Raw genomic sequence first — 25478 nt, 5'->3', positions numbered from 1 at the left:
CGCGCTAGATTCGCAAACCCTGCAACCATGTTTTCGCCCACAAATTACGTGCCTCTTTTTCCACAAAATATGACCACGTATAACTACTATTAGTCTTTGGTAATTGTTTTTTTTTTTTTTTTTTTTTTTTTTTTTTTTTTTTTTTTTTTTTCAATCATTTTTACCCGATTGCCTCGTACGACACATTATAAACGTGTGGAAAACTTGACAAGGCAGCTATTGATTTACGACGCCTCGTGCCGATAAATGTAGGATAAAAATAACAACGAGCTTTGCACGGAACATCACCATCCATCTTTATTGTATAGTCCGACATTAATGTTTGCGGTGTATGGTTTTTGGAGGTGGGGGGGCGTCTAAAAGTCGCTTTCTATAGGTATACCTGCTCCACGCAAATTAATCCAAACGGTCGTAACCAATAGAGTATCGAACAAAGATGATCCATCAATCTTTGAAGACACGCACTGGATTATAACTTATATGTATATATATATATAGATGTATACCACACGCTCATTACGAATGAATAATCGCTCCCCGCTGTCAGCGTCGTCGCGTGTTTGTTGTAACTAGCCGCCTTCCCGTGAGTAAACGCTCGCTTGAGCTCGAGAGGCAATAAAAAAAATACGAGTGCGTAATCTTGCTTGGATTACCTTGTAAGCTGGTATTTATTCATTATAGTGTATACACCTTTGTCTTTTCGCCCTCGTAAGCCTAAACATACACGGGATCGTCGATCGAAGGGTGAAAAATTAATTCGTCCATCTCAAGAAGACTCCGACAGGTTATTTTTGCGGAGAGCAAAACGAGAAAGCTCGGTGGTTGCCCGATCCTTTTAATCCGGCTCTAGTTGCGGTGCATTATTAAACGCAACGAAAGGAAATGGGGGGTGTAGGGGGGGAGCCCATTGCAGCTCGTGTATAAGCTTCCACCGCAAAACTCGACCGGAGCTCGACAGCGCGATTGTGTGTGTAAGCGGAGGCGATTTTATCGATCGGTTCGCACGAGTGTGTAAATATACGTACGTAAACTCGCCCAGAGAGATCGCTCCGGGCGATTTCGTAATCGGACGAACGCGCGCCCGCTGTGCACACACGCATACACACCCACGGCTCGAGCTCCGCGTCTTTTGCCCCTCTGGTTTTCCTTCGAGGAAGCAAATTTCACCCACAGACCGAGGGATGGATAGAAGGTCGGAAAATTTTGCGCTCGACCAGAGTGAACATTGTCGGGTAAAAGCTACTACTAACGCGGTACGTACTCGGTACCTCGGGGGCCTGTGACTTTCGTGTTATCTTATCGATACGCGCGGAGCCTTCGTTTTGTAAAGCACCAAAATTCATACAACGGAGCTTTGTTTTCCGATAGATAAATAAAAAACCGATATCGCGCCTCGACGCGAATTTAATGGCTTGTTTTTTTCGTTTCTTCTCCGTCTCTGGGGCACCGCGAGTCGAAACGCAAAAAACGTTCAGGTTTGGCAGCAAGAAAAAGGACGTCGCCCGAGTACCGTCTAAAGAAAGCAGAAACGCGCGCGATATGCGAATTTCCAAATGTAGCGACGACACAGACACACGTAACAAACAAAGTAGAGAGAGAGAGAGGCAAGTCACCTCCAAACGGATAAGCTGGAAACTAAATTCCCCGGAGAGGAGCAGCTCTCCTCTGCTTTTTCACGGCACGGAGAGAGAGAGAGAGAGTAGTGCACCGGCTCTGCGCGCACGGTATTATAGGTACATGTTACATCGACGTCCGCCTTCTCTCCTTCTCCTCCGATCGGTCGGCTGGTTTGCTGCCCTCTCTCTCTCTCTCATCGTCCTCTCTTCGACGTCGTCATCGTTGTCGTCGTTGTTTCAGTGTCGAGAAAACGCTTAAACAATTCGCCTCGTCACGGGTAAGTAGCACTCCCTCTCTCTCTCTCTCTCTCTCTCTTTCGTTCTTTTCTTTTTTTCTCCGCTACATATATATACATAACGCACGTAACCGCACCATACAACGGCCATTTTTCTTTTTCACTGCAGCTTTTCGTTGCAATGCATTGCACACCGCTCCGTTTCTTTCTTTCCTACTTGGCCCATCGTCTTTCAGCGCGTGTATTTCATTCTTGGTGTACACACTGTCGCGCACGGCGCACACCCTTCTCGCGCATCGTGTCCGAGAACTCCGTTTTTGTTCGCCCCCCTCCCCCCCTTCCTGATCGGTTTGCATATGCATACACTGGGGCCCAGGAGAACTGTTGTTAAAGGCACAAAAGCTCCGGTTTTTTTTTTTTTTTTTTTTTTTCTTTTTTCCGCCGTTTGCGAAAAATGTGAGCACCAGACGGGCGACCGCGGTAGCCATGTTAACGAGCGGTTCGCAGATTATTCTGGCCAACAACTGCATTACCTATATATGTATATATGCACACATCATGTACTACCAACAACGTCGTGTGTATATAGCCGCCACCGCCGTGCGACGGCTAGACTGGCCTCTCTCTCTCTCTCTATCGTTCCTTTCGCGCGAGCTTGCAAATGGCGTATGCGCTCCTGCACTTGTGCTTTTATGCCATCTATCTTGCAAGTCGTGTATGTGTTTTTGTGTTGTTGTTGTTGTTGTTACGCTGCGACCGATTTTCTTTTGGTTTGACACTTGACGTATACCATCGCACCCAATGAATTCTTAAGACAATTTGTGTCACACGAGGCAGCGAGTGTTAAATTTAACTTATTGGTTTTTTTTTTTTTTTTTCATTTTTGCGAAAGCACTGCCAGAATACTCGATTCATCGAGTGACATTTACGTGCTCATCCCACTCGTTTCTTCGTCGGAATCACAACTGGGCTTGCTTCGGTGTACCTTTCCCTGCCCAATAATATAGTAGAAATTATTGACGTCGTCGTGGAGTACTTTTAGGTCATAGTGCGGTGTATAGCTTAGTATAGGACCGATCGATGGATACTATCGAGGGCACCACGCAGCATCACCCTCCGTCTCTGTCAATGTGCCTCTCTCTCTCTCTCTCTTTCACTTTGCGAATATCTCACGAGTGCGTAGGTGGCTCTCTGCATACCACGCTCTGCTCCTTCTCTTAGCAGTACGTACATCAGAACTCCTGGTTGTCGCGTTCGGCGCACACTTGCTGTCAAACGAATGCTATTGACTAAGACGTCCCTCGCCCTATTTTTTTTTTGTTTCTTTTTTTTCGTCCTTTGTTAAATTATAATCAGTAATAATAACAAAATCGGCAATATAATAAGGAAACCAAAAAAAAAAAAAAAAAAAGAAAAAGTGCGAACGACAAAAATAGTACACGCTCGGTACGGGTGAGGTGGTACGTGGTCGGATAAACGAGAGAACCGTACCGTCTGGGTGCAGAGGCTCGACTGAAACGGCCGTCGTCCCCGTGGCAGACTTGAACCTGGCCTCCCTCCCTCTCGCGCTCGATCCATCTCTCTCTCTCGCTCGCCTGCGCGCATGTGTGTGCCGACACTGCCGACGTCTGTCTGTCCCACCCGTTTTGTCTGTAACTACTTGCGCCAGCGTGTGCACGCGAACGTAACTACTGTTTTGTTGGTCGCCCTGATGCCAATGGTGCGTGTGTTGGTGTATCCTGTATATATGATAGCAGCAGCTGGGGTGTGTACATATACATCGCGTCGTCGCGCGACGACCTCGCTGCTGGCTCTACTACTCTTTTTCTCCCTTCTCTCCCTCTCTCTCCCCGCGAGTGTTATTATTGTATACGTATATTGAAGCGCTCGCTCCGACTGATACCACTGTTTCTTAACTCGCTTACATTTATAATTATTGGCAGTTGACACTGTACTTTTTTTTTTTTTTTTTTTTTTTTTTTTTTTTTTTCTTTTTTAACCTTCCCGTGAAGCTCCCACTGAGAGCTCAATTCGACTCGATCAATAAGTGATGCCAAAAGCGTGCCTTTTGTTTTTTGTCACGAGCTATTTCGGATACGACAGCTGTTGAACTGTGTACTTTCGAAGGAAGCTCCATATTTTTTACAGTAAAAATATCGGTTGTTTCTTTTTTTCTTTCAATCGCGATGATTAAACGTATGAATATAATTATAATCGAGGCTCGGGTTCATCGGTTTATGAAACAGTAAACAAATGGAGATAAAAAAAGGTATAGCGTAGCGATAACTCAATCGTACATAGATTATAAACCTACATGAATATATACGGAGCAAAAGTAAAGATCGATGTCGCCCGTGGTTTCGTGTCGCTGCGGGGCAATAGTAGCTCGTCAAGCAATTACCTTTGCCCCACAGGCACGAAAATATGTGTGCGTCAATTTGTGAATCGCGATCAATTGATTGTAACTCAACGTTATTTTTCGTTGCATTGTTTCGCTGAAAAAATAGAAACTCTTCTCAAATTGAGGTGGACTTACGTGTATGCACATACAACGTCATCGTTATACACCAAGATAAGAGTCACGACCGCGGTAATACAAAGCGCTTTAAGCGTAACATAGTTGGTATTAATTTTTTTTTCTGGATACACGATTACGCAATTTTTAGTTACACGCGCTCGTTTCGTGGAGGCGATTATTACGCCTCGATTCCCACCGCACGAAAATATCGTATAGGGAGACGCCACACTTTGGTAACGGTACATATACTTATACCATAGATTCTCTGTTTTCCGGTAGATAGCACGTAAAATGGTCACTCTCCTCGCGCGCACGCGTGTCTTGTGGCTTTTAGGATTAATACGTGTTATTAAACCACACGATTTTAATAAATTCGTCGTCTTTGTTGTTGTCGATTGTCGAAATGTTTTCGAAAGGAAAGAAAAAACAAACCGAGCTCTTTTTTTTTTTTTTTTTTTTTTTTTTTATAAACCCCGCGTCATCATCACTGCTTTTCAATACCAGTTATTAATTCTCTGCTGGACTGTATTACAATTGTACACATGCCCACGCGAGCAAAGTATGGAATAAAAAAAAAAAAAATAGAAGGAAAAATTTTTATCGCCCCTCCTCAAGGACTGATAATGACGCACCACGCGCTTAAATATATAGGTATATGTGTATGCATATACGAGCTTTTGACAAACACCACACTATATACCCAATGTTTCGGATGTTATGTATGCGGTGTTATGTATATTTGTACATATACTGATAGCAGTGGTATCTCTATCTCATGTATTTACATATATATAGATATCGTGCATTTAAATTGAAACTTATCGTGCGTCCAACTCGATTCTGTTGCAACGGCAATGTAGTAGCGTGCTTATTTGAATACGAGTGTTTATTTGTACCATATAATAATAATAATAATAATAATAATAATAATAATAATAATAATATATGTACGTATTTTTTCGATTGAAAGTACACACGTGTATATAGTATATAATTATGATGATGCGTTATCACCAGATGTGATCTTGAACTCTGATGAGATTATTGTGCCTTTTTTTGATCGTCCATAGATTACCGAGTACGAGGTAAAAATCTCTCGAACCAAGCGCACATATCGCATGAAAAGACGTCACCTGCGTCTCGGCTATTAAATTTCTCGGTGGCGCAAAGAGAGCTTCATCGGTTTCCGCATTGGAACACCGAAACGCGCAGGCGCTCGCGCAAAACAAAAAAAAACAAAAAAAAAAAAAAAACGAAAAAAACGAAAAAAAAAAGGTGGGAGCCAAATGATCTCCTCATCCGTACAAGTATATACGTATTTATATAAGATTGCGTTATACATTCGCACGAACCCCAATTAACACCCGTCAGGACACCACCACCACCTCTTTCTTACACATGCATAATAGGTATACGCGGCTAGAAATTTCTCGTAGCTCCTGTATACGTACTGTTCAGACGCACCAAGCACCGCTTCGATCTTTCCACCCGCGCTTTGCTGCTCTCCTCTTCGCATATCTCTCTTGTCAGTCTCTCTCTCTCGCGCGCGCGCTCTATAGCTGTTCACCATCCCCCTTTTAGGTCAAAAGAGCGAGAGACAGAGTACGCTGGCTATACACTAGTATACGCGCAGCCACTGTACCCGGTGCACCCTTTCCGCGAAAACGCGCACACGCGTACCAATGGATGCACGTACATCGGTGGGAGAGTATAGGTATTCTCTCTCTCTCTCTCGCTTTATGCTGTGTCGTACTTTAACCAGAGAGACCGAGAGAGGGAGAGCAAGATAGAAGCAGCCACACTTGGCCACATTGATTTTACCGGCTAGCGCTCAACCCACACGCAAACTTTATACATGTATAGAGACCGCGCGCGAGAGAGAGACTTGCACCGGAGGAATGTCCCTCGTATACGTGTATACATATATACATACGCGCCAGCTATAGCCGCGGCCTTTCCTTTTTTTTTTTTTTCTTTTTTCTTTTCCTCTTCATACTTTTATACATATAGGTACACGTATCTTTTTATCCCGTTCTTTCTCTATCTCTCTTTTGCCGGTTTCCTCCCTCTCTCTCTCTCTCTCTCTCTCTCTCTCTCTACGTCCCAGAGCACCATTTTCTACCGTATACATGTGCTTTTTACATGCTCACGTAGGTACATATTATGTGAACTCATTGGTATAGAGCCCGTTTTTCCCCTTTGCTCTCGATATCTCCGTATGCGCGCACGCTTATATAAAAGACGACGAGTGCGGGCTTCTCGAAATAATATATAATACATACATATCTTCCGAATATAAATATACAACAACGACACTTTTGCTCTTTCGTTTCTTATGTTCTTCTCCGGCGTGTAGGAATCTTTCCTGGTCCAACGATCGAAAGACCAACATTTACACTGATGATCATGACAACAATCATAACAATTAGTATCGAAGCCAATTGACAAGTATGACGTTCGAGTAATATGAACATGCAAAATTGACAGCAATAGCAGGTATATAACATTGAAAAAAAGAAAAAATAGGCGTCAGGGGCTCTTCCACCCCTAAATATATACATGTCCTTTTCTTTCTCTTGCCAAGGAAGTATACACGTATCTCGTCAGAGTTGGTATAAAATATTCGCGCAAGGAAATCTATATAATTTGGTTTAGGTGTATACAACTGACACACACAGTGTAGGGTATACGTATATACATAATACATTCATACATATGGGAGAGCGAGTAAAAGAGAGACCCACTATACACATAATATTATATACATATATATATATAGCGCTCGTATAGCGAGCGATCGCCGGCCCGTCGAGCTCTTCTTCTCTTCTACAGCTCTCCCCCGATCTCTCTCTCTCTCTCTCTCTCTCTCTCCCTCGTATAGGTGTGCATGTACACACGTACATACCGCACTTCCTCGCGGTAGCGGCTGGTACGGCATGGTAGTATATAGCATCGGAGCAGAGGCAGCCGCCTGGGTAGTTTCAGTTCCCTTTGGAATTTCGATCGGGCGCGACCGCCTGCCCGCCGCCGCTGCTCTCCATACGCCCTCACCCATCCCCCCCCCCCCGCAAATTATATAGGTACATCTCGTCACATACACAACTCGCTGCTACCATACATACATATATATATAGATAATTATACCTCTGTTGGCTGGTGTGGCGGCTCGTCCGCCGCAAAAATGGCCTTCTCGCTTTTCTCCTTCATCTCCTTGTTGTTCCCGTTGCCGTAGAGAGACAACTTATTTTTCAATTCCCACTTGACGGCCATTTAGGGCCGTGTGCATATTATAATGTACGCACCGTTATCCTTTCATCGGATTCCAACTGTGCGGATATAATATATTACAAATCTCCAAGTGTGTATCGTAGGTGCGGGCGCGCTGCTGCCGGTGACCTTTTCCCTACACAGTTTCGAGGTCTACGCACCCCGCGTCGCCTATACCGCTCGCCCGAGGGAAGAAAAATAAAAAGGGAGACGGGACAGCAGTAGCAGACGACGCTCTGGATTCTGTTACGAAAAACCGGAACTGCGGATATAGTGAGAGGGCAAGAAGAAGAAGCCTAAATACATACATACATATTATACAGTGGAAGGAAAAAGAAAAAGGGGGGAGGAGAGGGCCATGACAGCAGCACCATCGGAATAATGACTCGGGTGTCGTGCGTTATCGGCAAAAGGACGGCGAGGGTTTCTCGCGCCGGAGTAGCTTCCGATCAGCCGGCATCGTCGGCCCGCACCGGCAGTCACGCGACAATCAGCACGGCGACACGGCGCAGGCGGCGATCGCCTCGTCATCAGCCATTGACGGAGAAGAAGAAGCTGCAGGAGGAGGAGGAGGAGGGAGGCGACCGGCCGGTCACGCCGCACCGCGACACGTAGCGCCGCGGCACCGTTCCACCTCGCCCGACGACCGACTGCCCTGCTCGTTGTGACGGTGGTGGAAGCGGTGGCCTCGGCCGGTCCGTGGTCGTTCGTCGGGTACGTTGTTGCTTTTTCTCTCTCTCTCTCCCCCTTAATTCACTCCCTTTTTTTTTCATAGGGAGCTGCTGACTCTTTATTTCCATTCATTCTTGATGCGCGCGATCCCAACTCCTTATATTTGTCGTTTTTCGTGCACGGCAAGTATGCGTGTCGAAAGCAGAGGGTTCGGGTGCAAAGGTGTCCGGCTCGGTATAGGAGCGGAACGGCCCTCTAGCCTAGTTCCGGGCGCTCCCTCCCTCTGGCTCTCCTTTGCATGGCGCGACAGCTCCCTTTTCGCTTTGTGTCAGACAAGGACGGGGGAATAAGCGTACATCGATAAAGTAGTTGCCGACGACGTTGATGATGATGATGATATCCCCACTGCACGTGCGACTTTGGTTTCTTTTTTTTTTGTCAATATAGGCATAACGCGCTTGTCGCTGTACCTATTCTATTTTTTTGCGCTTACATTGCGTCCCTTCGATTGATTTGTTTCGTACGTGATTTCACTTGACACGTCTGGTTTCATCAATTGCGTTTTCGTGACGATACGGCGTAAATGTAATATATGCCTGGTATAATATACTGTGTATATACCCATGACAAACAACGCAAAAAACAGCTAGTCGAGAGTTGGGAGGGAGGAAGTTGACTTTAGTGTTTTATCGCCGCTGTATTTGGGTGTGTTGATAGTGTGGTTAATGATAACATAATACAGCCAATCCACACAATTGACCTCGGCGAACTTCGACGAGGTGCTTCGAGCCAATTTTTGTTTTCCCGACACGCGTGTCGGCCCATACGTAATGTCGTACTACTTTCAACTGTCGATAGAGAGAAATCAATTTCCAACACCGAAAAACAAAATATTGGGAACAAAACAATCGGTGAAACACACGCGCCTCGAGCATATTATGTACCTATGGTTATATATAAAGTCAGTAAAAGTCGGAAAGAGAGACACCGCCTCCCTCCCTCAGATCGAAACAGCCGGCTCTCGGGTGTACATGTATATATACGTTCTGTATATTAAGCGTGACACTTTTCGCTCGTCCGGACGATACTTGCGATGCTTCACCTAGAAATAGCCACCGGCTCTTCTCATGCCGTGCGTTATAATAATTGTACTTTCGGTGTGTGAGAGTTTTGTGTGCTCTTCTTCTTATTATTATTAATACTATTGCATACACGCATCACCGCAATGTTGCGCTCACGATGGAGTCCGTTGGCACTTGGGTTTCCCTTCCTTACTCCCTCTATCTGGCGCTTGTTCCCCCTTTTTTTGTTATGTTGTTAAATGAAGTCTCGCTTTTCTCACGCACGCTCTACAAATGCATTTATAAATGCCAAAGTATTAGCTTTATGCCAGAAAGACAGAGGAGACTGCAGCCTTGTGTTTTCCTCCTTTTACGTTTTAATAACTACGCAAGATAAAGCGTGCGCTGATTAAATTTCACCTCCCGCCTATATATATTGTATGAATGGATAAATCGAATATTAACGTGTCTGGTGTACATTGTTGGTAATACGCGTCAACGCTATTATTGGTATCCACAAACCTACACTCATTTTTGTCATTATTATAAATATACCTCAAATATACATACATTGGCAGCGGCAATGGGGCTGGTGAGTTGGCAAGCTCGGCTCAGATGGCGCCAGGGACAAGAGCCTCTAGCCAGTATGAGGATTAGAGCATTACCTATGTCATATTATTTACATGCTGTGTCATGTCTTCTCTCTCTCTCTCTCTCTCTACCGCCCTCTGAGCTGAACTCGACAGCTCCGTAGTGATTCTTTCAAAAGTATCTATATACCATTTGAAAAAAAACGATGCGTATCTTACATTTGTATGCATATGTATGGCACGTCAATTATATCAAATAATTAAACTATACGCTATTAAACTAACACAATAGCAATAAAGTGCGCGGGCGCATATACTATACGTCTGCCTGTATAATGTCTACACACTTTGTTAAGGGGGGCGGGGGGTAATTTTCATCGTATTTAGGTAAAGTTTATTGTTGAACTTTGAGTGACGAAAAAAAAAAATTCCCAGTAGTACCTGAAAAATTGATCAATACGGCCTTACTTGTATTATTCCTTTACAAGTCCAATGAGTAGTGTGCCTGCAAAAGAGTCTCTGACATGTATAGTGGGAAATGTTGAATATTTTTCTATTTTTCGGAGCACGTAAGTATGTGCGCCAAAATTCCTCTATGGTGTCGAATATTATGTGCGGAAGACTACCCTCTTGCAGCAAAAACATACGAATGCATTACACGCATGTGATTTCTTTGCAATCACCGTATGAATAGTTATTGTGGATAAAAAAAAAAAAATATTTTTGCAAGTGTCAGACCTTTGCTGTGTTACAAAAGTACTTGATTGCTGATGCTCCGTGAAACAATAGTTCTGTAAATGCATGATGTTATATCATTTATATGCTGACCAACATAAACAAGAAATTTGACAAATTATGCCGGTTTAGCATTGAAATCGTCTCCTGGAAGTAGACTGTCTCAACTCTTAATTGGTCACGACCGTGTCAGAGAGGAAGACTATGCACCCGTCAGTTTTTCAATGAGTAATCAGAGCCCAACTGATATTGTTTCGTCACTGTAAGGTTGAGCGACAAACCTCACCTGACCACAATCATATTCGGGGTACCCGAACAACCTGTTGCGTGCCCGTGAGAAATGTTTGCACAGTTACACTATTGGTCGATGGTGACGCTTATGCTAGAGAGTATAAAGGGGAGTTGGTGCGGTCAAAGACGTCATTTTTGGGACTGCACGGGCGGTAGAGAGGAGGGAAGCACACCGAGTTGCAACGGAAAAGACAATTTTTCCAGTTAGTCCCGAAAATGGCGGAGCCAATCAGTGATTTTCGGACACACTTCCTTGTACATTCCCTCTCTATCGACATACACAGCGTATTGACACGAGTCGCATTTTCATTTTCATTTGTTGTTGTTGTTGTTTTTTTTTTTGTTTTTTTTGTATATATGTATATATCTGCGTCGACGAGTCGTGGAGGGAGAAGAGGGAGCTGACGAACAAAAATTTAGCTCCCTCCTCCGCTGTAAGTTGTTGTTTTTTCTCGTGTAAGTAATTTTGTTTTGTTCTCCGACAAGTAGTGTGTGATACTTATAGCGTTCGAAGATGTTAAACTCGAGACATTGCGCGACGCGCAAAAGTTCGAGCCGTTGTTTATAATGCCCCAACATTGGTTTTCCTGACGATCGAAGTTGAAGATTACGGTAAACATTTCTAAATTAATATGTGCGGGTCATACATTTCTACGGGGTTTCGTTTTATGCTATTGTATATATACATCCAGTGTGGCGCTTGTGTACGTGATATTCATTTACCCAGAAGTCACGTGAATATAGAAAATATGGACTAATGTTTCTCCTCCCCCCGTGTATCATATGTGTTACACCATTATATACTTGTACACTGCGCATCAACCTTTGCAGATAGTATGATAGTACTTGAAGGTGCCGGAGTGTAACAAAGAGCCAAAGATTCGTCGTGCAATGCGGTCGGAGCAGCAACGATGTACACACTTGATATACAGTACCAGCTTTCTAGAATCCGTTCACAATCTCTCTCTCTCTCTCTCTCTATTCGCAGGACGTAAGTTCATTGGCCCCAGAAAAAAGAAACCGCACGAATGAGCCACTTACGTGTATACACCATTGGCCGAGGTGGTGGTGTTTTTTTTTTTTTTTTTTTCTCTCCATGTCCCCCATATCGCCGTGGTCTGGCTTTATCTTTGGTTGGTTTTTTCTTTTTCCCTCTTCCCACAATGATGGTATAAATATTTCACGCGTTTCCTCGTCGCAAGCTCATCGGCCGTTGTTTACAATGTGCCCACCGAATTTGACGAAAGTTGACCAGAGCTGTTTATCTTAGCTCGCTTTCCTCCATTGAGCTTTGGGGCTTTGGTTTCCAAATTCGCCTTCTGCACCTATATTATTTTTATTTTTTTTTTTGCTCCTCTCCCAAAGTCTTACACTTCCATGGACCTGACGGGGACCGGGAGTTGTTTTCCAAAAAAATGCTTTATTTTCTTACAATTGCCACGAGCTTACCTGTATTATAAACAGGCTAACTCGATAAAACCTAATTTACCTACCGGTGCGTCGTGTAAGTGCGGCAATTTCGCGATTAATGCGTCCCTCCGGATCGTCATGTAATTTTGCGTCGCGCTCAAGTTGATCGTTTTTAAATGATCAAGTAAAGGAAAACGAGAAATCAGCCGCGGTCCCCTCGGCATCGGAAAAGAACATTCGCTGCTCAACTTGAGGGCACGTAAAATTCAAGGCCCGACAAAAGCTCTTGGAGGAAAAAGTACCCACCGGTGTCTGGGCGAACTTGAATAAAAAATAGTAGGAACAGATACTTACCATAAACACAAGAAGAAAAAAAATGATGTGAAATTTAATCACTCGTAACTTTTGTCGATACGAGTTTTGCGCCTCACTGGAGTTTGTCCCTCCCAATGGTGCGACAAAATAAAAGAAGAACGGAAAAGCGCTTCCATACGCGTATATTCGTCATCGTCTATAGATTCGCTTGATGTAAAATAATACATGTGATTGGTATATAATATACGCCTGTGCACTGCACCCCTCTCTCTTTTTTACACTATACAATGTGACCAAAGTTTTCGCTGCCTCCTGTATCCTGCGCCCACTTGTAACATCATCGTCAATAAAATGTGTGCGCGAGAGAGAGAGAGAGAGCAAGACCCGTTTTTCTCTCTCTCTCTCTCTCTTTCTCTCCCCCTTCGTCCTTCTCTCTCACGCGCGCGCGCTTTACCAGATAGGTTTAGTGGTGGAGGGGAACGGAAGAGCACAAGCAAGCTGATGCCGGAGAAGCGCAGACGACGAGCCAAGCGAACAATATAAAGTAAAGAATATATCACACACAGTCGGTACGTAGGCTAGTGTGGGTCGGTGCGCGTACACACACACTCGCATGTTTGTTATGTATATATATATATCATAGAGCCTCATCTGTGTATACAGTGACTAGTGACTCTCTATACTAGTCTTTCTTGTACACACCACATACTCCTCCATTTTGTGGGTCTTTTGAGTTGGTCGTCGTGATATTCTCTTTGCAGTCCGTCTGGTGAGCATAAGTTTTAGCGTTTAACCCACATTAGTAGGTATAAGTAATGTAATGCTTCGATGCGCGCTCCTTCTTTTTTTCACTCTCTCGTCTCAAGTATTAAGTATAGGTACAGGTGATGTGTGTTTACATACGCACTATTTATTGTTATTTATTATTATTTATTATTATTATTATTCTATCGCTCGGCTATAACCTCTCGCTGTTGTTGTAAATAATATATATATATATGTATATACATTCGTACATACGTATATGCTTGTTTACGCGAAAATACATCGCACGCACCTATTCGAATTTACACCAGCTGCGGGCAGATTGACGTGTCTTGTGTAAATTATCATTATTACATGTATATCACGATGATGATGATGATGATGATGATGATGATGATGTCATATTTATATGTGGATAAAGGTGACTACGATCAATCCCACATTATTACACACGTATTATATATCCAAAAGTCGATCCGCGCAAGATAAAAGCCGGAAACTATATACATATACTATATGGCGCCCCAGGTACTACCCCTCCCTATACAATCGTATGAATTTAAATCGTTTTCGTTAGTCATTCGTATTGTAGTTTTTAAATTATAAGCCATCACGTTTTTATCGGTTGGAATTTTCAAACGGTTTGCAAACAATTTTCTAAAGGTGGTCAACGATTAATACGTTTTACAATGCGTGTTAAATATTCCGCGAAAAAAATATAAAATATAATTTTCACTCTTCTTATGTTTGTATTTTATAGTTTAACACCTATCAATGTCCACAAGGTAACAACTAAGTATACATCATGCGTTAACTGAATTTTGAGGTGTATACTTTTTCGCACACAGCTTCGGAGTTTTTTTTTCTTTACATGATATCGCTAATAGACATATTACAAATTATTTTTTACCACCACGTCATTTATTGAAATCGTAAACGATTCTTTATTTAAAGACCCTGTAACGGGGGTTATAATGTGGTGCCCCTTGAAGGCCCTTGCCAGAGTGGCCCTACTCACACTGCTCTTTCGACATGAAAAATCATCCATCATTTGCCTCGATCAATTAACATATCGTTTTCATTTTTTCTTCTTCTTCTCCTCTTTTTTCTACGCCGTAGCTTTCGTCTCTTGCTATTAAGTATACCTATGTGCATCATAAACGAACAGTGTAAGTACTTCTATTCAAGTACCTATATACTTATAATCTTTTTACAACAGTGGCAGTACAGTTTTCTCATCTTAATCCTCGTCGCTTCGTTTTCTTGAATTCGAACGACAAACTTATAATTATGTTACTTATCTATATATATAACACGCATAAACTTGTGTAATATACGTAATATAAACATATATATATATATATATATATATATATATATATATACCTACACGCGTGCGCACGCAAAACAGACCCTCTTGCCTCTTAAATCAACGACGATGGCGTTGATCTTCGATGTTCCTAATATATGCTCTGCTTTTGCCAATATTTCTCGACCCTGAGTATTATTGGTTTTTATTTTTATCGTGTTACCATTAAGATCATTGTTATCGTCGTTATTGTTTATGTTGTTGTTGTTGTTGTTGTTGTTGTTGTTGTTGTTGTTGTTGTTGTTGTTGATGTTGTTCTTATATTCTCCAGCGTGAGTGATCCCATAGCTCTATAGGTATAGAAGAAATCGGCGTCTGGCATACCTTCTTGTTTTGGCCCCGTGTGTCAAGTTTGTTAATGTGCATAGTTAACATTATTTCGGAGTTTTCACGTGTGCAAGCGATTAGTGTGAATAATAATTGTAAGCTCGATGCTTCCAGTAATCAATGGTAAGAGAAAAGGGACTCTGGATTTGCTATGGTCTTAAATGAAATCGGAGCTTTCTAACCTTAAATGTGGCGCGGAACGGCAGCATTGAACATTCTTTACCTAACTGATGAGGCTCGATAAATATATAGAAGTACTTACACATGATTTTTTAATAAAAATATATGGCAGAAAGTGTCTGGTTGAAATCTTCGAGCTTAAACCTTGATACTTAAATATACCGAATGAACGTTACTGTGATAGTCACAAGCTATTGAAAACTATACTTATATTGTAACATGTTAATAACGTATGATTTGGAAGGAGACTTTTTGCTATAAAATATTGAACACTACACGTGAATTATTATTAGCTTATAATGTGAGATAATTTTAGATGTTTATAGTATATAGTCACGTTAATATTGTACAAACACTTATCTAATGGTTATTTTTCTTTTGTATTTTTTCAGATGTCTGCTGGGTCACAAATTCAGATGGCACCCCAATCAACAATAAACTCTGGTCAGTCAGTTCATAATCAAGATTCAAATATGAGCACTGGTAAGTTGAAATTTTTTATGTTTGAATGATTCTGTTTATTCATCTGGATTTGCCGTATAAACAGTTTGCTTGATGGTACTAGATGGTGTGTAACTTCATTGAGAAATTTTGTTGAAAAAAAGTCCGTGTGATATTCATTAATTTTTTGCAATTTTCGGTCAAACGTTAGTGAAGTGCCATTCACATATATTTACAGAGAGTGAGATGATATAAATGTACTAAAATTATCAAATTTATCAAGAACAGCTTAAATGATCAAAATTAAAACCGTGTCATTACTTTCAATACAATAAATTGTTGATTATTTTAACCATGTAATTCTTTAATACAATGCTAAATTGTGTGCTTAAACTAAATCCACATGAAATAATATGAATTCAAGGAAAAATTGTTTCTCAACTTTTTTTCATTGACTCAAAATTCAGTTTATGTTTTTATTAGTGATCACAATGGTGTGTTTTTTAACAGGCTCGTCGCATAGCGACAAGGAGGTAGATCCAAATACTCCAGAAAAGGTGCATCGAACTCCATCGGACAGGAAGAGAAAACGTAAAGCGGATGACAGCGGAGGAGGGGTCTTGAGTCTAGGCAGCAAAGGAGTCAGATCCGTCAGTTCATTAGAGAATAAAAAAATTAATGAGTATTTTCCAAAGCACCATGTAGGCAGCAGTCCTATCAGGCATGGAGGTGCCAAGAGTCCATCCCCCCAACAGGTGTACCCCATGGTTAGTGAACAAAAAGTATGAATCTCTTGTTTTGTTATTTTGCACCCTTTCTTTCATGCCCATTCATCTTCTTCCCACATGGATTCCTGTATTCCCTTTATACTTTAATTTTCTTTCTACTTACACAAACAAAAAAAAAAAAAAAAAAACAACACACGCAAGAAGCAAAGCAAAGCAAAAATATCTTGTCTCTCTAAAAGTATCCTCCATCGGCGCAGCAGCTGATAACGCCACAGGTGACGACGGGCAACCCAGTCGTAGGGGTCGGGTCGTCGGTGTCGAGCTCAGTGCAGGCGGGTTCGGGCGGTTCCAGGAGCGCTGAGTTCCCGAGTTCGCTGATGCAACCGCCTCGGGTGCCACAGCCACCCAGTCAGCCGGCAACTCAACAGCAGCAGCCGGTAAGCAGTAGCAGTAATAGCGGAACTACGCCCTTGGCGACGACGACGACAAGCGCAGCCGTGATCACAACCCAGTCGGCCCAGACGGCTATTGCAGCTCCCACCTCAGTGGTTAGCCAGGTCTCTGCACAGGCACAACAGCTCGCTGGCACGATGGTCAGCAAGCAGGTGCAGGTAAGGCCTACCAACCTTCCTAGGACAAGCCAGGTCAGGCAAGCGAAGACTAACACCCCAAATGTAAGCACCCAGTTGTATTTTTTCTTTATTTTTTCTCGTTTCGTTGCTTGTTTCATTCTTTTTTTTTTTTTTTTTTTTTTTTTCCATACTTGGCTTCGTGCGATAATATGACTTGGTTTTTCTTGTTTTTTTTTGTTTTTTTTTTCTCTCTTCAAAGTAACGTAAATCTGTTTTTCTACTGTCATTTGTAATTTTTTTTTCGGTTTTATGAGTAAATGTTCAATTATAATAAATACCTTGTTTCGGCACTCATTGTTGTTTTCACATTAACATAGATTTTTTACCGATAAAATTACCAATACAAAGGATTTTATGCAAGATATTCGAAAGTTTTGTGGCTGATCAGCTGGCAAATCATTTTTTATATTCGCTTACTCTTTTTCATACTATTTTATCATTATATTTTATGTCTTTTATTTTTGATGAACGAATTCAAGTCAGAAGTTGTCAATATGATTTATTTTTGTCGCTTATTATGTATCCGATTATTTACCTTTCATGCATCATAATAAGGTTTGAAAAGATTACTCTCATTGAGTTATTGATTTTGTACTTCAAATTTGACTTTTTTCAAATTTTTTAGTATCTTGTTTCATGTGAAGGATATCATTTTTGGTGTTTTTCTTGCTGCCTGTTTAGGCTGTTAATAATTTTTAATGATTACGAAAAAAAGTTCTTCGATTAGAACCATGGCATTACACAACGGCAACATTCAAATTATTTAAATCTCACAACTTGCCACGAAACACTTAAAGCAACATCTCATTTTTTAAATTTATTCATTTTTACTATGAGTGTCGTAAGGTACATTTCATTTCACTGTATAAAGTAATTGTACTATAAAATGCTGCGATCTTGTATCGTTAGTTACTTATGAAGTCAATTTTTTTTTTTTTTTTTTTTTTTTCAGACGGAACTTACTTGCCAGAGGATACAAGAGTTCGAAAATCAAGCATCCTCTGATTTAGAGTTACGAAATAGTAAAATCGAAGAGTTGAATAGGGTGCGTATTGGTTTATCAAACGTTAGATTGTTAACAAAGTATAATATAAAGATATTAAAACTGTTAAATTGTGTTTTCCAGACAACGGAGGAGCTGAGGCATCAGGTATCGAGTCAGCAAAAGGCGTTAGAGCAGCACAAATCCCATATAAATAAGTGTATAGATGTTGTAAAGAAACTGCTTAAGGAGAAGTCGAACATTGAAAAAAAAGAAGCCCGTCAAAAGTGCATGCAGAACCGACTGAGGCTTGGCCAATTCGTGACGCAGAGGGTGGGTGCGACCTTTCAAGAGAACTGGACGGACGGCTACGCGTTTCAGGAGCTCGCCCGGCGCCAGGAGGAAATAACCACAGAGCGTGAAGAAATCGACAGGCAAAAGAAGCTTCTGCTCAAAAAGAGGCCATCAAACAGCGAAACGGGCAGGAAGCGCAGTACCCAGCAGTCCACCCAGCCGACATCATTGCACAATGGTACCGAGGCCACGTTTCTCAAACCAGACGCCGTGCCTGGCTCGTACTCGTGGCAGGAGTACTACGAAGCTGACGAGATTTTGAAACTTCGTCAAAGTGCTCTCAAAAAAGAGGACGCGGATTTGCAGCTGGAGATGGAGAAACTCGAGCGTGAGCGCAACCTACACATTAGGGAGCTTAAGCGCATACACAACGAGGACCAATCGAGATTTAATTCTCATCCAGTGCTCAATGAGCGGTATTTACTGCTGATGCTGCTCGGCAAGGGCGGATTCAGCGAGGTACATAAGGTAGGTACAATTCGATTTTATTAAGTCGAATGGGAGTCTGTTTGTATCCTGTAAGTCTTTTAATTTCTGCAATCAACAAATCATTTTTCTTTACAGGCATTTGACTTAAAAGAGCAACGGTACGTGGCATGCAAGGTTCACCAATTAAACAAAGACTGGAAAGAAGATAAAAAAGCCAATTACATAAAGTGAGTAGACAAAACGACTTCTATAATGCGTTGGAAATTAAAATATCTTGTGCTGATAATGATTATTTATTTTCTTCCAACAGACATGCGTTACGAGAGTACAACATTCATAAAGCATTAGATCATCCGCGGGTTGTAAAACTGTACGATGTATTTGAAATAGATGCAAACTCGTTTTGTACTGTTTTAGAATATTGTGACGGCCACGATTTAGATTTCTATCTAAAACAAGTGAGATGTTTATTTAGTCATATCTTTATTCAAAGCCTATACATTTTATCTGAGTATATTTCAAAACTTAACTTTGATTGCAGCATAAAACAATTCCGGAGAGAGAAGCGAGATCTATTGTAATGCAAGTCGTGTCTGCATTAAAGTACCTCAATGAAATTAAGCCTCCAGTAATACACTATGATCTGAAACCAGGTAAGTAAAGCGTTAAAATTGTGAAGACCGTTTTTTATATAAAAGGCAATAAACTTGATATCCTGCCATTTTATTACTTACAGGAAACATTCTCTTAACGGAAGGAAATGTATGTGGTGAAATCAAAATAACAGACTTTGGCTTAAGCAAAGTCATGGATGAGGAAAATTACAATCCAGACCATGGTATGGATCTGACGTCACAGGGAGCTGGTACCTATTGGTATGTAGTAATTTTTTCCCTCCCATAATTGCTAATCTATTTTTCAACATTTCTAATAATATATCTTGATTACTATAGGTATTTGCCACCCGAGTGTTTTGTGGTTGGAAAAAATCCTCCGAAAATATCTTCAAAAGTAGATGTTTGGAGCGTGGGAGTAATTTTTTATCAATGCCTTTATGGCAAGAAGGTACGCATTAATTTTTAATTAGTATTACGAGGATTCAATGTGCATACTATTGATTGCGTATATTTTTGTTTCAGCCTTTCGGGCACAACCAGTCACAAGCAACAATTTTAGAAGAGAACACAATTTTAAAAGCAACAGAAGTTCAATTTGCCAATAAACCAACAGTCAGCAACGAAGCAAAGGTAAGAAGTACACATCATTCGGTAAATCATAAAAAAAAAAAAAAAAAAAAAAAAAAAAAAAAAAAAAAAATAAGCTCGTTGCAATACAAAGTACGATATAATGTTTCATTCTAATTTCAGAGTTTCATTCGAAGTTGCTTAGCGTATAGGAAAGAAGAACGCATCGACGTGCTAACGCTCGCACGACACGAGTACCTTCAGCCACCTATGCCGAAACATGGTCGCCAAGCAAACAATCAGCAACAGCAGCAACAACAGCAGCAGCAGATCCAACAACAGCACCAACAACAACAGCAGACGTCCTTCACAACGGGCATGTTCAGCGGCATGAATGCGTCGAGTAGTTCGTAGTTGTGGAAGACAAATAGCAGTAACGCTAATAATGGACTTTCGAGTAAAGCTTGCACACATGCCAAATCTTGGAGTAATTCCGAGCTGCGCAATATTGTTTTATCTTGAGGCGTGACTGGAGGTGACATCACATGGACGCAGATGCTAGAAGAGCTGTTGAACCAATTGTAAATACGCGAGAGGCAACATGTCAACTAGCATGAAAAGCTGTACGTATGGTTCGTTACCACCGTCACAACATAGTGTAATTGTGACGTGAAATCCGCTCCTGTTGGTGAGATGAACTGCAATTACAGAATGCAAATCAAATGGACGATCGTCTCTGTGTTTCGGAGAAAGGATTGAATAATCTACACACAGACAAAGTTGCAACTTCTTCAAGAAAAGTTGCTATCGATCCATTTATTTAAGCATGACAAAAAGAAAAAAAATGTTGTGTTTGTACATATTCGAATGTATTATCGTTCCTTGTATCGAAAAAACAGTGGGTTGACTGATAATAGTGTTTATTATAAAAAAAAAAAAAATGATTTGAGAGAGAAACGTTCAAACATGTGATATGTCATTGTGAAATGAAGATAAAAGTGGAGTTTAGACTAAAGAGAGGAAATTCGACAGATAAATGTGAGATAGCGTTAGTAGAATCCAGTGGAAGTTAAATTACTCACTTGAACGGTAAAAATAAAAGAGCGAGCTAAATGAGTTGGGAATGAAGGAGAGAAGGAACAAAGTTTTTAAAAAAGTAATACCGATAAGTAGTTAACAACGAAATCGAAAGTTCCCGGCTATTCTAGTGAAGGAGAAAAAAGTAAAAAAAATTTCAAGCTGTTCCTCCTCTCTTGCAACATCAAAAGAAAAGAAAAGTATGACGTTTGAATGAGTGCGATAATTGTAAGGTTGTTAAAAATTCAATTAGCGTGTGCATGTAAATATTTATGCTATATATATATTTATACCATTAATTCTAATAAAATATATATATAGTGTAAAATAACGAAGTAATAAAAAGAAGGTAAAGAGCGAAAAGAAAAAAGCCGCATCGTGAACAAGATGAGAAGAAAAGCTGTATGTGTGGTGGCTCTATCCTCGCATGACAGTCGTGCAGTGCCAGATATTCCATGAATATTTGTCCAGCACATCATGTTACTTTATTCAAATATTGATAATTAATTACTTATAACGTGAATAAAAAAAATGAAAAAAAAAAAAAAATGAAAACAAACAATTAACCCGCGTCGTAAATACACATGTACACACACATAAGAGAAAACGTACACGTACACACACGAATAAAATAAAATAAATGGAGATTTGGTTAGTTGTTCCTAAGGTTAAACGGGATCGACTATTTAAGATCGACGAAACGAGAGAATAAGCACGGAAGTCAAGGGTTCTTAGCGGGCATACTCCCGGAAAATCGTAAATGCATTAATACAAAAACCAACCACAATTACACACTCGAGTATAAAATTAAAAAAAAAACTAGATGGCAATGAAAGAGTGAAAGAAAACGATGATGGAATGTGACGAGATGATAAACGAAAAATTTATTAGGATCGTTCTCCTTCACTTTTCCCTCCTTATTACTCTGCTCAAATTTTTAACATTCGTATTCAAATGAAGAAAAAAATACAAGTAGCATAATATTTCCCATTCCCGGGGCTCCGTTGTATCGCTCTTTCAAAGCATGGACTCCACTTACCTTTATTATATTAGTCATTTTCTTCTTGTGTTAAAGAAATAAATAAAAATGAAACGATCTGTCGACTTGAACTTTTTTTAAAGATTTAAATAAAGTTAAGAACAATTTTTTAAAAAGTGAACAAAAAACGGAAATAAAATGATATTGGAAGCTGTAAGATTCATAATACTAAAACCAACTTGATCATTACTAGTTTCTTTACTCATAATTTGTTTTATATATGTACGTTATACATAGATAATTATGAAATAGTTTTATCAAGTGCCCTTGCTTTGTATTATAGTCGCATCTGTTGACAAATCGCAGCTTTTGGGAATACTAGAAGATGATGATTAAACAAAAGAATACAGAGTGATCAAAATATTGTATATGCGTTACTAAGAAATAGACAATGCGCGTGAAAGATTTGCCAGTATGGGTGAGATTATTGAATAGAGTGAGCAAGTGTAAGCGATTAGAAAAAAGTCATATGATTGACAGAGTAAGAGAACTTGTTAAAAAAAAGTGTTGTAAGTTGGTACAATAATTGTAGACACGACGTCGATGTCACAAAATTACCAACGTTATTGGCTGAAAAAAAATGTGGACAGAGGAGAATACATACAAGTCTGAACAGTGTCTACTATTACATCCGTCGATTATATACTCGATAAACGCCAACACACCGATCCTCGATCCTTGTCCCATCTTATTATTACGAAAAAAAAAAAAAAAATTTATGTATATATACACACATACACGATGACAAAAATATAAGACTACAAAATTCCAATTTTTACATTTTAATTATATTACTAGAATCAAGATCTCTCTAAAGAATATTGTGCAGTAATGTTTTTTTTCCCATCAGTTGACGCTTTTAGTTTCATTTACTTTCTTTTTTTTTCTTAGTAAAGACATGTGTAATCATTGGTCCTTTTAATATCATGTTTCCAAATATTTTTGTCAAAAAACAGGTCATTGATTTTGCTGTACAATATTTTTAGCATTGCTCAATAATGACTTTCTAGCATATCTTTGTAATAAAGCAATAATAACTTGAAAATAGGTTTTTACAAACTTTTCGTAGAAATGTATTTATCTTAAACGATGACTAAATTATATATACATAGATACATTATTTAATAAATGTAAATATTCAGTTATATAGAAGTAGGTGGACGAAAAACAAGTTACATTCATACGTATTTGAAGAATCATCGAAGAAACATGTGTGATATTAATTTAATTTGTAACAATGGACACTTTTCTTTTGATTTACTGAAAGTTGATTTTCATTTTTTTGTTTTTTAATGTATAAAAATGCATCGCACGCATACATGCATATTACATTTTTTAATTGAAATATAATTTTAAGAATAAAAATTTCATGCAAAGACTAACATAGTTTGTCGTAATTATTACGTTTGTTTTTAATTTTTTAATAATTAGTCTTAAAAAAAAAAATAAATAAAAAAGGACCCAAAATGAAACACATTACACAATACAAAAGTTATTAACAATAAATATTGAGAATATGTTGCATAAAAAGTCTTATATCCTTTGTGGATATAATTTTTGTGCCTAAACGATGTTTATCAAATTGGAAAGATTATTCACCTTACAATGTCTTTTAATAGTGATGCAAGTAAGAAACAGTCATAAATATGTACCAAAAAGAATAATAACGAAGAAGCGGCACTTCGCATCAATTCAATGTTCTAAAAATTTGTACCACTATTGAAACTAACATATTTTTTTTCAGTAAATTTTAATATTAATTTAAATAACACATTTTTATAATTTTTCGACGTATAAAATATGAAACATAATTGAGGGTATTACGAAACTATTTATTTTTTGTTAGGGATTTGAGTTTTTATACAAACTCTTTTATTTCTACTTTGCCCGGTCCTTGATACATTTTATTAACACCTGCGATTAAAAAATTGTGAAAAAAATATTGTTTATAGGTAAATCAGAAATATTGGGCTCTTATAAGAGGGATGTCATTTTTTCCCGCGAGGTCATTTGTCCCTTACTCTTACGCGTTAATAAAAATTAACTAAGTACCATCTTCAATTTTTACGAATATAAGAGAAAAAAAATCTATCATGTAGTATTATTAGAAAATAAAGTTCAACATTTTTTGACATAACTACATGTACATCACGATTTTCATCAATTTTTTTTATCAGAAATCTTAGTTACGTATTTTTTTTTTTTTGGTGGTTAAGCATTGATTTTCATTTATTTATTTATTCAAAGCCTTTTTACTCAGTTAAGCCATAATAAATTATTAATGCAACTTGTTTAATTGCGATAACTTTCAGTCCGATTTCGTTCGTCGTCACGTGTAATGTGTGAAAAGTAAAAAGCATTAAAATGTTTGTAAGAAAGTATTAGTCGTTGTTTTTATGAGTTGATTTTACAAAGAATTTCATGTAAATGATATTTTTTAGTTAAAAGACATTCAGATTACAGTTTGGACTCCATGTAGTTGGCTGTAGTAATTTTGAATTTGGCGCTTGTGCCACGAACGAACTACTAACCTTTCTTTACCAAAAAATATACACTCATTTGTATATCTCTATATAGTATAATACACTATATACCGCACCAAAGCGTTCCTAAGTTCCTATACTTACCTTCCATGCAATTTTCGTTTGATGTGTGCTTGCCCTTCTTGGGCTTGCCAACAGCGCTCTCAAAAGTGACTGCCGAACTTGCGGGAAATTCAAATTGGCTATATGGAGCAAGACGCAAAACCCCAGATAACTCGACAACCTTTCATACACCATAACTTGATAAATTAATCCTAAGCTATTTAACCCAATAACCCAACGCGCCTAAAAGCAGTATCACAAGCTTCAATAATTAATAAAATACAATAAACAATAACGCAAGCGCCAATCCCCACACAACCAGGAGCGCTTACTGGTTGCTTTGTTAATTAATATAATAAATAAAATAACACAAGCGCCAATCCCCACACAACCCGGAGCGCTTACTGGCCGCTTTGTTTTTTATTTAGAAAAATAATTAACGCAAGCGCCAATCCCCACATAACCCGGGGCGCTTACTGGCCGCATTGTTTTTTAATATAATAAATAAAATAACACAAGCGCCAATCCCCACACAACCCGGAGCGCTTACTGGCCGCTTTGTTTTTTATTTAGAAAAATAATTAACGCAAGCGCCAATCCCCACACAACCCGGGGCGCTTACTGGCCGCTTTGTTTTGTAATATAATAAATAAAATAACACAAGCGCCAATCCCC

At 39.6% G+C, this 25478-nt stretch overlaps 1 protein-coding gene across 6 annotated transcripts in view; it reads left to right on the top strand.

Annotated features, from left to right (window-relative positions):
- The window catches only part of Tlk (Tousled-like kinase), a 74833-nt gene extending 51233 nt beyond the window's left edge, over positions 1-23600 (top strand). Inside the window, exons 4-15 of one of the 6 annotated variants that reach the window (XM_014362754.2) lie at positions 15745-15835; positions 16304-16575; positions 16761-17132; positions 18106-18198; positions 18280-18957; positions 19054-19145; positions 19229-19376; positions 19460-19571; positions 19655-19793; positions 19872-19983; positions 20058-20165; positions 20286-23600. In XM_014362754.2, the coding sequence (XP_014218240.2) occupies positions 15745-15835; positions 16304-16575; positions 16761-17132; positions 18106-18198; positions 18280-18957; positions 19054-19145; positions 19229-19376; positions 19460-19571; positions 19655-19793; positions 19872-19983; positions 20058-20165; positions 20286-20516 (2448 nt within the window). In that variant the 3' untranslated portion in view covers positions 20517-23600. Of the gene's footprint in view, positions 1-15744; positions 15836-16303; positions 16576-16760; positions 17196-18105; positions 18199-18279; positions 18958-19053; positions 19146-19228; positions 19377-19459; positions 19572-19654; positions 19794-19871; positions 19984-20057; positions 20166-20285 lie in introns of all 6 variants that reach the window. The other 5 variants (XM_023390298.2, XM_014362753.2, XM_089590461.1 and 2 more) reach the window with 5 other exon arrangements.
- The last annotated feature ends 1878 nt before the right edge of the window (positions 23601-25478 follow it).

Source organism: Copidosoma floridanum, unplaced genomic scaffold (genome assembly GCF_036245765.1).
Source record: "Copidosoma floridanum isolate Cflo_tuat_1 unplaced genomic scaffold, Cflo_Japanese_pri ptg000012l, whole genome shotgun sequence".
In the NCBI taxonomy this organism is placed as follows: Eukaryota; Metazoa; Arthropoda; class Insecta; order Hymenoptera; family Encyrtidae; genus Copidosoma; species Copidosoma floridanum.
This window is presented reverse-complemented; position numbering and strand designations above follow the sequence as displayed.